The sequence below is a fragment of the Xyrauchen texanus genome, chromosome 13 (assembly GCF_025860055.1).
Source record: "Xyrauchen texanus isolate HMW12.3.18 chromosome 13, RBS_HiC_50CHRs, whole genome shotgun sequence".
NCBI classification, from domain to species: Eukaryota; Metazoa; Chordata; class Actinopteri; order Cypriniformes; family Catostomidae; genus Xyrauchen; species Xyrauchen texanus.
In genome coordinates this window covers 45,668,874-45,686,373 of record NC_068288.1, presented here as the reverse complement: position 1 = coordinate 45,686,373, position 17,500 = coordinate 45,668,874, and the positions used below count along the sequence as shown (strand labels likewise).

The following is a 17,500-nucleotide window of genomic DNA, read 5'->3' as shown; positions in this document are numbered from 1 at the left end:
TAGATTGTTTTGGGACATTTACCATGGTGATACCATGTTGTGGACATTTACCATGGTGTTAGATTGTTTTGGGACATTTACCATGGTGATACCATGTTGTGGGCACGTACCATGCTGTTAGATTGTTTTGGGACATTTACCACGGTGATACCATGTTGTGGACATTTACCATGGTGTTAGATTGTTTTGGGACATTTACCACGGTGATACCATGTTGTGGGCATTTACCATGGTGTTAGATTGTTTTGGGACATTTACCACGGTGATACCATGTTGTGGACATTTACCATGGTGTTAGATTGTTTTGGGACATTTACCACGGTGATACCATGTTGTGGGCATTTACCATGGTGTTAGATTGTTTTGGGACATTTACCACGGTGATACCATGTTGTGGGCACGTACCATGGTGTTAGATTGTTTTGGGACATTTACCATGGTGATACCATGTTGTGGGCACGTACCATGGTGTTAGATTGTTTTGGGACATTTACCATGGTGATACCATGTTGTGGACATTTACCATGGTGTTAGATTGTTTTGGGACATTTACCATGGTGATACCATGTTGTGGGCACGTACCATGGTGTTAGATTGTTTTGGGACATTTACCATGGTGATACCATGTTGTGGGCATGTACCATGGTGTTAGATTGTTTTGGGACATTTACCACGGTGATACCATGTTGTGGGCATTTACCATGGTGTTAGATTGTTTTGGGACATTTACCATGGTGATACCATGTTGTGGACATTTACCATGGTGTTAGATTGTTTTGGGACATTTACCATGGTGATACCATGTTGTGGGCATGTACCATGGTGTTAGATTGTTTTGGGACATTTACCATGGTGATACCATGTTGTGGACATTTACCATGGTGTTAGATTGTTTTGGGACATTTACCACGGTGATACCATGTTGTGGGCACGTACCATGGTGTTAGATTTTTTTGGGACATTTACCACGGTGATACCATGTTATGGACATTTACCATGGTGTTAGATTGTTTTGGGACATTTACCATGGTGATACCATGTTATGGACATTTACCATGGTGTTAGATTGTTTTGGGACATTTACCACGGTGATACCATGTTGTGGGCACGTACCATGGTGTTAGATTGTTTTGGGACATTTACCATGGTGATACCATGTTGTGGACATTTACCATGGTGTTAGATTGTTTTGGGACATTTACCATGGTGATACCATGTTGTGGACATTTACCATGGTGTTAGATTGTTTTGGGACATTTACCACGGTGATACCATGTTGTGGGCACGTACCATGGTGTTAGATTGTTTTGGGACATTTACCATGGTGATACCATGTTGTGGACATTTACCATGGTGTTAGATTTTTTTGGGACATTTACCACGGTGATACCATGTTATGGACATTTACCATGGTGTTAGATTGTTTTGGGACATTTACCATGGTGATACCATGTTGTGGACATTTACCATGGTGTTAGATTGTTTTGGGACATTTACCATGGTGATACCATGTTGTGGACATTTACCATGGTGTTAGATTGTTTTGGGACATTTACCATGGTGATACCATGTTGTGGGCATGTACCATGGTGTTAGATTGTTTTGGGACATTTACCATGGTGATACCATGTTGTGGACATTTACCATGGTGTTAGATTGTTTTGGGACATTTACCACGGTGATACCATGTTGTGGGCACGTACCATGGTGTTAGATTTTTTTGGGACATTTACCATGGTGATACCATGTTTTGGACATTTACCATGGTGTTAGATTGTTTTGGGACATTTACCATGGTGATACCATGTTGTGGGCACTTACCATGGTGTTAGAATGTTTTGGGACATTTACCATGGTGATACCATGTTACCTCCACAGCTGAGTATTGTAGTAATAATGGCGAGAGTTATTATAGCATGTGTATGTTGACTCCGCCCCCTGTTTTGGAACATCTCACAGATGCTTCCGTTTGAGACACGCGACTGGATCTATCAGTGGAGTGAACACAAACAGCGCGCGAGGAGTATGGTCGGCATTCCAGGCGCTTTTCAATGTAAGTGCACTAATATAATATATGTTTGTTCGTGTTTCTAACTATGTATTATTGCGGGTTGTAGTGTACTACTGACAGAAGATAAATAGAGCAGAGAGAATAATATATTTGGCCCCTTAAGGAAATGTAGCCGGGGCGTCACTGGAGCACGAGCCCGAGGGGATCCTTGTCTGATGATGAGGAAGATTACGTGACCTAAAATTCATCAATCATGCCGTGTGTCCCGTATTTCTGTTGGCAGTTTGGAATCAGCACGGGGGGCGCCCAATTCGCGAATGAATCCATTTGAGTCGGTTCATTTCAAAGAGTTGATCGAACGGTCGAATTCATTTAAAACTATGGAGGACCGAATCCGAAAAATAATAAATAATAATAATAAATTTTATTTATATATAAGTATATAAGTATATATATATACTTAGTGTACTTAGAAATTAAAAATAAATAAATGTTAAAATCTGACATAAATTAGTGTTTTTGCATTTATTTTGCATATATATACGTCATTGTATTTCCATTTTTTTCCCCACATTTATTTCTTTATACATGTATTTTTTCCTCACAATATTTATTTCTACAATTGTCTATTTCTTCATTTATTTGTCTGTTTAGCAAAGAGGGTCGTTTACATTAAATATGAATAATATTGTATCGTTTTATGTGCAGCGTTTGTATAGTTGTATCCTCCTTTGCAATGACTTAAATAGTGATATACGATTCTGGTCATTAAATAAAAAGATGTCATTGTGGCCTCCGAGCTTCACTTTGGAGTGCTCTTTTTAATACTTGAAGAAGAAAACATGCCCCCTACAGTCAGTTACCATACAGTCAAAGAAATGTATAAATAAATCAATACATGTATAAATTAATGTATAGTAATTAAATAAATGTGGAAATAAATGCAATAATGCATAAATAAGGAAATAAATGTCTAAATATTCATTAATGTCCAAGTAAACTTTATTTTGTTTGTTTACTTTATTTATTTGCAGCTATGTTTTTTTATTTTTAATATTGTCACATTCGGGGGCCTGGGTAGCTCAGCGAGTATTGATCTTGACTACCAACCCTCGAGTTCGAACCCAGGGTGTGCTGAGTGACTCCAGTCAGGTCTCCTAAGCAACCAAATTGGCCCGGTTGCTAGGGAGGGTAGAGTCACATGGGGTAACCTCCTCGTGGTGGTGATTAGTGGTTCTCGCTCTCAATTGGGCGTGTGGTGAGTTGTGTGTGGATCATGGAGAGTAGGATGAATCTTTACATGCTGCGAGTCTCCTAAGCAACCAAATTGGCCCGGTTGCTAGGGAGGGTAGAGTCACATGGGGTAACCTCCTCGTGGTCGCTATAATGTGGTTCTCACTGCAATGAGTTGCGGTGGATGTTGCGGAGAATAGCGTGAAGCCTCCACATGCGCTACGTCTCCGTGGTAACGTGCTCAACAGGCCACGTGATAAGATGCGTGGATTGACAGTCTCAGACGCGGAGGCAACTGAGATTCGTCCTCCGCCACCCGGATTGAGGCGAGTCGCTACGCCACCATGAGGACTTGGAGCACATTGGGAATTGGGTATGCCAAATTGGGAAAAAAATAAAATAATTAAAAATAATAATATTGTCATATTCAGTGTTGTCCAGTTTAATTTTGTGTACTGTTTTTTTTTCTTCTTCTGTGTGTTCTGTGTGAACGCCCTATATCATACCGGCCAACGCTCCCGATGTTACCGAGTTTCTCCCGTTTTTCCACCCCTCCTCCCGCCATACTCCAGATTTACAATTTCTCCCGATAAACTCACGATTTTCTGCATTCACACGTTACTTATGAGTATGTATTAAGACTTAAAATACAAGTTTGTCCCATATTTAAATAAGAAATTGTGTGTCCCGTATCAAATCAATATGAATGCGATTTGTCCCGTATGCTGGTTCAATGGTGTCACGGCGAAATCGTTCCAGGTCGTTAATTTAACATCGATATATGTTGGACATTTTCATGGAGAGCGTAAAGCGTCGTCTAAAATGTCCACACATTTCGAACGGTGAATTTTATGGGACCATCTGAATGCATGCTCTGTTTGTTGGTATTATTAATCTTCAATGTGGTATTACTGACCGGCACTGCCTCCGCTTCTTATATGCATATTGGGCTGCATAGTGGACCTACTCCCCACGATGGCACCAGATATATGCTAACACCATTGTGTTTTGATCAAGTGTGCCGCACAAGCCCTCGAAAGTGAAGCCAAAATGTCTCGATCGCCCCCCGGTGACTGGTCCTAGTATAGGTCATAAACCCCGCCTCCCCATGTTATTCAACGGGACGTGAGACCAACTAAATTCAATTACACTTCACATATCTTTTTTCCAAAGATAGAAACGACAGTAAATGACAGAAACTATCACGTTGATGTCATTTCAAGTGTTTGTTTTCAAAATAAGTTTGTTTTTAGTTATTTGATGCTATAAAAACGCTGCTGTGACATCATGATTGACAGCTGTGATTGACAGGTTCTCTGAGCGGAAGTAGTCATTAAGGGACCACTGACTTTTTTTCGGGATCTTCGGAGGACTGAGGAGATTGGAGCTTTAAATGTAATATCTAAATTTCTATAATTAATTATTTCACACCGTCATAAGTCAAAAGTCAAAAGTGCAGGGGCGTGTGCTTGCGATTGATTCAGCGAGGGTGAGGGCGGGGCCTTGATTTCGCGGCTTTACTTCCTGCTCACTACTGCGCAGGTCTGGTCCCGAAATCGCAACTGCGCAGACTCAAGTCCCAAGATGTCAGCGCCATATCGGGACACTGGCGGCTTCAGTTCTCACCAATGGAAAAGAGCGAAGGGGCGTCGGCCATCTTTTTTTACAGTCTATGGTTTTGATACCACGTCACTCTTTGAATATTTTTCACACCATGTTATTTAAATGGTGTGTCGTATTTAAATGCCATGGTACTGCAAGCTGTCTACAGACCCTGTAACCCACTCTAATCTGTTTTGAGGGTCTAGAGATGGACGGACCCCTCGCTTCTGTCTCACCGGAGGATTTGGTGTTAATCCCTCCAGCAAAGTTTCACACCATCTGGACTTTAGTGCTGCTCAGTACACTGAACTACAGGAGGCCTGTCGTTGTGCCAGAATGGTGTTGTTGGGGTCACTTGTGCTTGGGAATAACACAGGCCATTGTTCAACCCCCCTGGGTTGTGTTTTCTTGCCCTGAATAACTAATGCTTCTAATTGATGACATTGAACTTGCATGTTGATCCACCACAAGAGGGCGTTATAGGATGTGCGGTTTGGATGAGTGTTGAAGATTGATTTGATATTTATAGCTGTGCTTAACAGTGCTGTGACTGATTTGTTGGTATTATGTAAAGAAGCTAAACAAAAACAACATTGCATTTATTTGGGCATCTTAGCCATTACCAAATGTCCAAAAAATATGATGGTGCCATGGTACATTTTGAATCTTTTTTTGCTGGAGGAACCAGGGCAAATTTACACCCCAATGTTTGTGAGTACCAGTCCAGGTGTAAACGTGTGACTCTTGGACTTTGGGTTAAATTTCTTCTCAAGCTTTTGGTAGGAGTTCTTGAAAAGGGGTACGTTTGTGTGTGTGTGTGTGTGTGTGTGTGTGTGTGTGTGTGTGTGTGTGTGTGTGTGTGTGTGTGTGTGTTTTAGGATTGGGGGAGGTTAGATTCCTATCCGCTGATTAGAGAAAGGAAACACGGGACAAAAGAGTCCTTAAGGTTTGAATTAGCGCTTGCTGGGGTCTCCAGCGCTGGAAACACGCCGTTCTGGTCGCGTGGGAGAGTTTGTGCAAGTCAGAAAGAGAGAGTATGAGCGGGAATGAAGTATGGATCTCCGCTAGTTTTAGCAGCTGTTAGTGTTTAAGAAGGCCCCCGGGCGAGGGCAGCCTTGGCCCGGTTCGACTCCACGAGTCTCCTCTTAAAGCTGCCAAGAGTGGGACTGTATCCTATTAACAACTAACCAAACCCTTTGAGTCTCAGAGGTAATAGAGGGGATGCTTACCACACAATAGATGAGTTTTGGGGGTTTGCAGATACTAGAGTATCAAACCTAACTAGAATTACCATACTTTGTTTTGGGGGGCTCAAAATGGCTCAAAATGGCGTATATGGCTATGAAAAAGTTACATCTGACTCTTTGTATTTGATTGTGATTGACCCCGTTTTCAGTGTTACTCAGCTACTCAGCAGGCCGCCCTGTTTGTCGTATTCCCTCCCTGGTCCATGTGCTAGCGTGTACACGTTTGTGTGTGTTGGATGTGTGTGTGTGTTATCTACGCAAGAAAACACAAAGTGGTAATTGACATCAGCTCCGCCAGATGTTTCTTGTTGCCCGCCGCTGTGTGGACAGGCTGGGGAAGGTTGAATCCAGATGTCGAGGCTACGTAGCGACTGTTGCGCAGAATGTCAGTTTGCTGGAGACATGGGCTATTACAAGACTGGACCTCCTGGAGTCAAGCCTCTGAACTCCGTGTAGAAGAGTCCTTTCCTCCTCTCCTTATACGCCGATTCCTAACTCCCACCACATTCATAAAACAGAGAATTCCCCTTATTGTTCCAAACCCGCATGACGTTTTGAATCATGTTTGAGCTGCTCTTGTTGACCTGTAGCTCTCAAACTCCAGGTGCAGACAAAAAGTAACATTAATGTAGTCCATTAGCTTGGAAACGACTTGTAATGTAGCGCCCAAGTCATATAGATTTAGCTTTTTGTAAACCATTCTTTTAAAAGGGATTTTGGCTTGTTGTTTATAGTTTCCCAGTCTCAGTTTCTTTTATCAGACAGGCCTCAGGGTTGAAGAGTCCTCGAGCGGTTATGCGTATTGTTGTCGCTTGAATTGTTCGGTAAATTGTCCACAGGTACTGATGGTTATCAGCTGCGCCAGCGGTGCTCAAGGTGCTTTGAAAACAAAAACAAATGAATCGAAGCTTCCCTAATGTGTAGTCTTGGGTTCTGAGTCTCTCTCTTGCGTGCACGTGAGTGGTGGGATTATTAGAGTATGGATGATTGTCCTCTGAACTTTCCGGCTCTTTGTGCACCGGTTGAGTTTAAAGGGGACAAAGAAGCTAGTCATTGAGCAGTCTATCAGAGAGGGGAGCATTTAAGAGCTTGTGAAAGGGGCTTATCGTGCCATTTAAGCTTTTTAAAAACCCCACCATCCACACACACACCTTTTCAAAACAGGACTGCTTGAGAATAACCCCTCCACCTCTTCAGCCCACATTTTCTTGATACGTTAAGCTTTCTGCTGTCAAACCACTCCGATATAAGCTTTATCAGCACGGTGAAACACTTATTGGCTCCCAAATGTATTTGGACACATATGTCACACTTAATATATGATTGTCATTGCACTAGCGCAAAGCAAAGCAGTTGACAAAGAAGTTTGTTTCAAATGATATAGCAATAGATCAAGTTAAAAAAACGAAGATACTTTGTGTTTGTCAGTGTGTTGCTGTCTCATGTTGCTCGTGATTGTGCTTAATGACACCTGTGGTTCCTCCAAGTCGGCATGCTGTTTCCGAAAGTTCTGGTACGCTAGGATTGGCATCACGATGCCGACTCACTTGCATGAACTATCTCCCATCCAGGGCTGGACTTGTAACCTGGCAGACCGGGCATTTTCCACGTGGGCCGTTGCACTTTGGGGCCAATCAGGGCCGGACTGGTCATCGGGAGAACCAAGCAGGCCTGTGGGTCGGCCGCGAAACGTGCCGAATGGTCTGCGATAAGCTAAAATGAGCCGCCGCGTTATGCAGAACGGACCACAAAATGGTGCCGTGATATGCATAAAAGGACAGCAAACACCCCCACCGGAAACACTGCCCCATGTGTCCAAAGCGATAGGTGTTCTTGGGCGTAATGGTCATGTGTGAGTGCCATTTTCTGGGTGTAATGTCCGCTGACATTATGTGCAGACATTTAAGAAAAATCGGTGCACACTTGCTGATTTTATGTGAGATCAGGCTGGATATAAATGGATGTCACACTTGTTTTATATGCTCTGAAACCTTTACCGCTTTAGCCTCTGGGGGCAGTGTTTTCAAATTCGGTCGACGTATACCGAATTCGGGTTAAGAAAAATCGGCACACACACTTGCTGATTTTTGTGTGAGATCAGGTTGGCTATAAATGGATGTCACACTTGTTTATATGCTCTGAAACATTTACAGCTTTAGCCTCTGGGGGCAGTGTTTTCAAATTCGGTCGACGTATACCGAATTCGGGTTAAGAAAAATCGGCGCACATTTGCTGATTTTTATGTGAGATCAGGCTGGATATAAATGGATGTCACACTTGTTTATATGCTCTGAAACATTTACAGCTTTAGCCTCTGGAGGCAGTGTTTTCAAATTCGGTCAACATATACCGATTTCGGCTAAAGAAAAACCGGCGCACACTTGCTGATTTTTATGTGAGATCAGGCTGCTTCCGCATAATTCACTAAAAATCACCAAGACAAAAGTTCATTAAAATTCATCATGTGCAAAAATGACTCCAGCAGCATTTGAGACGCACAGAGCACGCTTGCTTTCATATTCTGTTATTTAATGCAATGCCATTCACATAGTTTTACGAGTAAGTTTAGGGTCCAAAAACGTTTTTGGGGGCCGCTGTATGCATGCAATTTTTAAATAAAATAAAAAGTAATTTATAAATAATTTTTCACTTTAACTCTTTAAACGCTTTCTTTCGTGTTGATTGGAAATCCAGCTGTTTTGTGGCTGTCAGTTGCCGTTGGACCATTATTAAAAAAAGAGGTTATAAAATCTGCCTCACTCCAGACTGTGAGAACTTCAGCAGAGCGTTGACATTGACGCCCGCTGTGTGTGTGACTGATTCTCTCTCTCTCTCTCTCTCTCTCTCTCTCTCTCTCTGTGTCTATTGATTTTTACCACATGCTTTAGGCCATACAATCGCATTAAACGGATATCTGTGTCACGTTTCAGTGATCTATTATATTTCCATCTATAAATATTTATCCTCGTGCAACCCTGCATACTCGTGCTTAAATTATGTTTTGTCTTTGCAATACACAATGCATAATTGAACTGACTGATCTCAGCTCAGACAGACAGACACTGGAGGTTAAGTCATGCACTAAATAGGGAGCAAGGGAGCATCCTATAGCTCTCCTATAACTGTTCTGAGACCAGTGCAGACAGACAGCACACAGGAGGTTAAGTCATGCACTAAATAGGGAGCAAGGGAGCATCCTATAGCTCTCCTATAACTGTTCTGAGACCAGTGCAGACAGACAGACACTGGAGGTTAAGTCATGCACTAAATAGGGAGGAAGGGAGCATCCTATAGCTCTCCTATAACTGTTCTGAGACCAGTGCAGACAGACAGCACACTGGAGGTTAAGTCATGCACTAAATAGGGAGCAAGGGAGAATCCTATAGCTCTCTTATAACTGTTCTGAGACCAGTGCAGACAGACAGCACACTGGAGGTTAAGTCATGCACTAAATAGGGAGCAAGAGAGCATCCTATAGCTCTCCTATAACTGTTCTGAGACCAGTGCAGACAGACAGCACACTGGAGGTTGTCATGCACTAAATAGGGAGCAAGGGAGCATCCTATAGCTCTCCTATAACTGTTCTGAGACCAGTGCAGACAGACAGACACTGGAGGTTAAGTCATGCACTAAATAGGGAGCAAGGGAGCATCCTATAACTGTCCTATAACTGTTCTGAGACCAGTGCAGACAGACAGCACACTGGAGGTTAAGTCATGCACTAAATAGGGAGCAAGGGAGCATCCTATAGCTCTCCTATAACTGTTCTGAGACCAGTGCAGACAGACAGCACACTGGAGGTTAAGTCATGCACTAAATAGGGAGGAAGGGAGCATCCTATAGCTCTCCTATAACTGTTCTGAGACCAGTGCAGACAGACAGACACTGGAGGTTAAGTCATGCACTAAATAGGGAGGAAGGGGGCATCCTATAGCTCTCCTATAACTGTTCTGAGACCAGTCAACATGTTTGCCAGACATGGAACAATTCAGAATTTTATAATGTATAATTTTATTTTAACATGATTGGCTGTGATTGGACAAATGCAGCTTTACAGAAAATGATCTGTTCTATACTGCTGTTAAATGTATGGTTTTGCTAACACTTTACAATAAGGCTGTATATGAGAAATTATATTTTTCAACATTTAGTAATCTTGGTTCTATCAGGAAGACTCGCAGACTTGAGTGAAATTGAAGATGACATATATTTGATGAATATAAAACCGAAAAGTAATGTCTCTCTTTGGAGTAGGCCCGAAGAAGTTGTACTCGGAACCGTCATATCCTGCCGGAGATAGAAGGCAGGAGCGAGGAGCCTACTCCCGTGCTGGACGGGACTCAACAGGTGGTGGTGGGGTGGAGGAGGTTGCCGTGTTAGCACACTGAAACAGCAATGTGATAGATTGTGTGATTGTGAGCAGACTTCTAAAGCAACGGCTTACATGTGATTGGCTAGGAGTTACCCCGCTAATGATGCGATGATGTACAGCTGCTAGCCGTCCCGCTAGATATACGCTGCGCTTACATTTATTGTTAATTTATTTAGGTAGTCCATAATGCATTAACTAACTTGAATGTGCACACCTTTTTATTGTTAGTGCATTAGTATATATAGAAAACAATATGAACCAAGATTAATAAATGCTAGTATTTATAATGTTTAACCTTTTGATAAAAACCTTATTTTAAAGTGTTACCATTGATGTTTTGAAATGGGGAATTGTTTGAAAGAACTGATTCACTAAAGAGAGTCGGACATGCCAAAACTAGTGAACGGGCCAAAGGGAATGTTCTGGCTTGTCAAAGCCATTGTTTCCCACAAATTCTGCAATCCAACCTCAAGGAAGACATGCCTACACACACACACACACACACACACACACACACACACACGCACACGCACACACGCACACACGCGCGCGTGATATCTCCTTTCTCCCTCTTATCTGCAGAACTATAATTAAGTACTTGGTTTACAAAGTAAAAGCCCTGCGGGAACAATCTCTCTCTCTCTCTCTCTCTCTCTCTCTCTCTCTCTCTCTCCAGGTGTTCTCTATACACACCTGAGCCACCTGCAAACACAGGTGTGTGTGTGTTTGTACCAATAATACAGCTGCTGTCTTAGCTTGAGGCTTCCCAAAAATGGATTAAGAATTAAGAATACAACACACGTGCAGCGATGGAGAGATTTGTGGACTGTATACTTGTAACTGTCTGGCATATTAGGCTGGGATAAGAGAAAATATTTTAACATGGTATAATTAAATGTGCTTTTTTTTTTATATGATCACTAACTAAACGCCACTTGCTGTATTAAGTATGCAATGTAACGCGGTCATGTGTTCGAAGCCCTTATACAGCGCAACAAATCCTATGTATTTTTTCCATAGGCGAATTTATTTTTAACAATAACTTAAAAACATTTAAAGACAGACCTACCATGAGATCAGAGGTTATTAATCTAGGGTATATACTTCAGTTTAATCCAGTTTTAATCCAAATTTAATAAAAAAATAAATCATGTTTGTTAGCAGAATTCCCAGAACTGCTGGGAAGAACTACACTACCCATAATCCCGAGGATGAACAATTGACCAATCAGAGAATCGCTGCAAACAAAGTGCGCCAAATGAGCTCTGTAGCGTCATGACGCAATCGAGTCGCTTTTGTGCATCTGAATATTTTGCAATCAACTTTTAAATATTTTCTTTACTTTAATATCAATAGTTGTACAATTTGATCACATCATTTGCAACGATTCATGGGATTGTAGTTCATTCCCTCATTAAAGACGTTAATGTACCGTCTTGTACCTTCGATATTGCCTGGGCGGCTGTGGGTCAGGTGATAGAGCGGATCGGCCACTAATCGCAGGGTTGGTGGATCGAATCCCGGCCTACACGACTCCACATGCCGAAGTGTCCTTGGGCAAGACACTGAACCCCAAAGTTGCCCCCAATGGCAGGCTAGCACCTTACATAGCAGCTCTGCCGCCATTGGTGTGAGAATGGGTGAATGAGATGCAGTGTAAAGCGCTTTGAATACCGTTAAGGTCAAAAAGGCGCTATATAAGTGCAGACTATTTACCATTTGTACCTTCCATATTCAAAGAAGTATGCAGTTTATGTTGCCAAGTATGCAGTACGCTTCTACTCCGTTCGGGACAGGTCTTTTCCTCCTATCTCTCTTTCTGTTTCCTCTCGCTCTCATCTTGCATCTTAGATTTCTTCGGCATGGATCGGCACATAAAGGCCGAACACACAGACATCTTTGTCTCATTCTTAGTGCTTGCATTGTTCTCGCTGGTTTTTGTCAAGAAAGTATTCCCATTACAGCGGCGTTATCTCTGCTGTGCTTTCAACCCAGTCGGATATTGTAACTGAGACTTCACTCAATCACTTTCATTCAAATGGCACCGATTGAGTATTTGCAGTACGTCCAAATCAGACATGAGGGATCCTGTTTGGATTAATGCTTCCATCTTTCTTACAACGGATATACATGTTTTATTATGCCATGCATTGCACATATAGGTTCACCAAAAGGTATCTGGACATTTGAGTCACACATTTGTCCACATTTTAATCCACTTGGTGGATTAAACATGCAACGTCATGCGGTCATGTAATGTACAGTTAATTGTTACATGTATTGCATAATGCATTCTGCTTTACATTCCATACTGTGAAGTATGCAGTACACTAGGAGCGTTCGTTTTGGCACCTTCTAGCAGCTTGCTTACTAATGGACATGCGTGACCGTTATATATCATGTTTTAGATTCAGGAAATGCAAGTTGGTATGCGCACTGGTCATTTGGTGGTAATTATGGCCATGTGTGGGTGTGTGTAAGTGGCGTCTCTGTGCTTGGCTGCAAGGTGTGGAAACTTGTGGGTAATGTTGCCAAGAGAGCATGTGACCCAGTCAAGGGCGTAGATGTGACTTGAACATTGGGGGGTTGCAGCGTGAAGCATTTACATGTTTCCATTGATCACGGTATAAATAATGGGGAACCGGCTTTCTTAAATAGTGCAGACTCGCGTATACACACACACACACACGGAGACTGATGCACCATCGGCCGGCTGTGGCTCAGGTGGTAGAGCGGGTCAGCTGCTAATCGCAGGGTTGGCGGTTCGATCCCAGGCCCACATGCCGAAGTGTCCTTGGGCAAGACACTGAACCCCAAGTTGCTCCCAATGGCAGGCTAGCGCCTTGCATGGCAGCTCTGCCACCATTTACATTTTTATTCACCAGTGTCAGGAAGTAAAGGGTGTCGCGTAGTCTAGCGTCCTCTCTGTGTATACACAAAGATGCAGACTGTCTAGAAAAATCATGCTGCACCGCTGAAAGTCTGCATGCATTGTGCAGTGCGTGAGACTGACCGGCACGTGGAAAACCGAAGTATACATTAGTAGGATCCTTGACTTGCTAAAAGAAGCAACGTTAGTAACCAACACCAAAACCCACTGTAGCTCGATTATAACTGCACATGTAAACCTGCTGACTGACACACACACACACACACACACACACTTTCTCATCCACACACACCGTGACAAAATGACAAAAAGAACTGGTTGCATATTTCTAATTTTCTTTTGCATTCCCTTTCACACACCCTCTCCACACTCGCATACAAACACACTCTGTCTGTATATCTTGTAAGAGGAGTCAAGAGTGTGTGTGTGTGTGTGTGTGTGTGTGTGTGTCAGGCTTTACTTAAGCTAATGTCTCCCAGGCGTGCAACGCGGCCAGACTCGCTGGAGCCGAGAGCCGAGCGAAGGAATGCCACTACAAACACACAGAGCGAGACTGATGGAGGGAGAGAGAGGAGTGGTTGGAAAGAGATTTTGGTGTGGAGGAGACTTAATGTGGATTTGGAAAGGCTGTGTGTGTGTGTGTGTGTGTGTGTGTGTGTGTGTGTGTGTGTGTGTGTGTGTGTGTGTGTGTGTGTGTGTGTGTGTGTGTGTGTGTGTGTGCATTCACATCTGTTGCCCTTCTGCACTACGTCCACAGATGGAGGAAACTTTGAGCAGATGGAATTGACGAATCGTATCGATTCGGATAGATTTGGATTTCTGCGCTCTCTTTAACGTATTTTAAAGGGACAGCTCACCCAAAATGGACTCCCTATTGTACACACCAAACCTGTAGGACTTTCTGACTATCAATCCTTCCCCACTCCAACACACACATCCACAGTGTTTTTCATTTATAACGGCTCACCTTTGGTATACAACCAAATGTATACAAGTTAAGCTCAACTGACAGCATTTGTGGCATAATATTGATTACCAAAAAAAGTTTTTAAATTAAACTCGTCCCTCTTTTTCTGTGAAAAAAAAAATCTAAAACTCTGTACAAGTGGGACACTTATAATGGAAGTCAATGGGGGCAGTTTTTGGAGGGTTTAAAGGGAGAAATGTGACGCTTATAATTGTATAAAAGCACTTGCATTAATTCTTCTGTTAAAACTCATGTATTATTTGAGCTGTGAAGTTTAAATCGTCATTTTGGGGTTTTATGGTTCACGGCGTTGTATCGTCATGGCAACATAGTTTTAAAATTGGCTATATCTTTCCACAGATGCGGTTAGTAAGTGATTTAATCACCGTAAAATCATGTTAACACACACATTGTTTATGTCTTGTGTCTATACCTTTGAAACAGTATTTTAACATTTACAGATTAAACCCCATTGACTTATATTGTAAGTGTCTCACTGGAACACACATTTGTGCTTTTATTAAAGAAAAGGAGGAACGAGACAAATTGTATTTTTGTGGTAATCAACATTATGCCACAAATGCTGTGGACTTAGCTGAACTTGTACTGAACCCGGAGTATTCCTTTAATTATATATTACAGTTATGACAGGAGAGTGTTATGGCTATTTTAAACGATTGTTGGTTTTCCGGGTTGTTGACCTACAGCAAGTGTCTCTATGGTAACATGACCAGTGGTTGACTTTTTTTTAACGATTGGTGCCAATATTATATATATATATATATATATATATATATATATATATATATATATATATATATATATATATATATATATATATATATATATATATATATATATATATATATACTATATATACTGTATATACACACATATATTCATTTTAATGACAGCAAATGATGGCTACACAAAATGCACTTATGTTAATTGGCCAATAACAGTTTTTAGCTTCTCGAAATGACCAAGTATCGGCTGATTAATCGATCTTGCCAATATATCGGTCTTTCATTAAGCATGTGTGATTCTCACAAAACTTGTCAAGATTTTTGACATTGTACGCCCCACAATAACTTTTGGATACCCAACATCCTACTATCCCCCACAATAACTTTTGGATACCCAACATCCTACTATTCCCCCAACAACATTTGGATATCCAACATCCCACTACCAACCCCCTCCCCAAACAACTTCTGGATACCCAACATCACACTACCACCCCCTCCACCCCCCAAAAAACTTTTGGATACCCAACATCCTACTATTTCCCCCCAACAACATTTGGATATCCAACATCCCACTACCAACCCCCCCTCCCCCAAACAACTTTTGGATACCCAACATCACACTACCACCCCCCCTCCACCCCCCAAAAAAACTTTTGGATACCCAACATCACACTACCCCCCTCCACCCCCCAAAAAACTTTTGGATACTCAACATCCTACTACCCCCACCCAAAAAAAACAATATTATACCCAACATCCCACTACCCACCCCCACCACCACCCCAACAACTTTTGGATACCCTACATCCTACTACCCCCCACAAAAACAACATTACACCCAACATCCCACATACCCCCCAGCGACTATTTAATACCCAACATCACACTACCCCCAAACAACATTGGGATATCCAACATCACACTACAACCCCCCCACAATAACTTTTGTATACCCAACATCACACTACCCTCACCACCATCCAAACAACTTTTGGAAACCCAACATCCTACTACCCACCCCCCAACAACATTTTGATAGTCAACATCCCACTTAATATTATTTTTATATTATATTTCAATTGTAAAATATGTATGCATCAAAAAACCCTGATCACTGACAAATAAATAATTGTAATACAGTAAAAATGACTGTTACTGTAATTACAATCATCAGAATAATTAGGATAGCTTGTCTGTATACACTGTGGTAACAAGAATAGGGGGGTAAAATGTGTTTAAGTGTCCTGATAATGCGAAACGCTCTATCGTCATACAGGGATGTCGACAAATGTCTCATTTATATCCATTTCATTTCCAAGAACTTTTAGAAGAAAAGTATAGTCATAGTAGGAAAAAAATCCCCAAAAGTCCCCTGTGCTATGAAAGCGCCAATCTGTGCAAAACAATGGTTCAGTTTGAGTAGCTGCTTTTTATTTAAAGTTCTAAATAATTCAGACATTACTAACGGTGCACGGTTTGAGGGATGTTATGGGTATCAACCCCTCCTCCCGTGAATTGCTATGAACGGCGTTTAGCCTTTGAGTGCCAGAGCTGTTAGTTATGTTAATGAGCCTCTCTGAGCCTCAATGGACTGAATAGAGCTCGAGTTGATTGGCCAAGAGCCACACGGTGGGCGTGACCCGTGCGGTGACATCAGCCCTGCAGACTGCACTGTGAGAGAGAGAGAGAGAGGCGTGGAAGACTTTCTAAATCCCAAACCCCATCTGGAGTACATCTGTGCCTCGCTGGTGCTTCAGATGAACTCGGACTGTAATGCACACACATGTGAGGGATTGAGACACATGCCTTACATATGAGAGAGAGAGAGAGACAGGCGAATGAAACGAGCTGCTAAAGAAAGTGATTTACCTTGTTTGGAATAAGACGCAAACAAGAGTGGACGATCGCAGAGAGAAGGTGAGCTTTGTGTGTTTGTTTATCTATCTGTCTGGTTAAATGCGTCATTTTTTAATCATCTTGGGGAAGTTCTGAATGTTCAATTCACTTTTGATTTTGTAGTATGGTACAGTTTGACCACAGGGTTCCCACAGTCATTAAAGACACATAAAAATAGTGTTTTTTACCAAAGAGTTTGGGCACTGGTACCAAATTCAGGTGGCAGAAGCAGCTTTAATACTGCTGAACATCAAACTGTTGAGATGCCAATTGGACGAGAGAAACTTTGGTTTTGGTCTATCGCGTGTCGTTTCATAAAACCACTCGCCGTTGACAACTTGCATTGCATTACAGCATCACACGTGTGGTTAACTTGCATGCAAGCAACACTGCAGAATTGCTCTGATGCATGGACGAAGACACGTTGGTGGATGTATAAATGGATGCATCAATATAGGAACACAAAGTCTTGGTTGAATTTGATGAAAAATGTATCTTGATTGCAGACTGTGGGATCTTGGTAAATCTCAGCA

The 17,500-nt window shown here is 42.0% G+C and overlaps 1 protein-coding gene across 2 annotated transcripts in view; it reads left to right on the top strand.

The window, feature by feature from the left end:
• The first annotated feature begins 1,970 nt into the window (after positions 1-1,970).
• LOC127653912 (protein CBFA2T2-like) overlaps positions 1,971-17,500 on the top strand; it is a 50,969-nt gene continuing 35,439 nt past the window's right edge. The window contains exon 1 of one of the 2 annotated variants that reach the window (XM_052140762.1): positions 1,971-2,053. In XM_052140762.1, the coding sequence (XP_051996722.1) occupies positions 2,026-2,053 (28 nt within the window). In that variant the 5' untranslated portion in view covers positions 1,971-2,025. Of the gene's footprint in view, positions 2,054-16,764; positions 16,989-17,500 lie in introns of those variants that run through there. The other variant, XM_052140764.1, reaches the window with a different exon arrangement.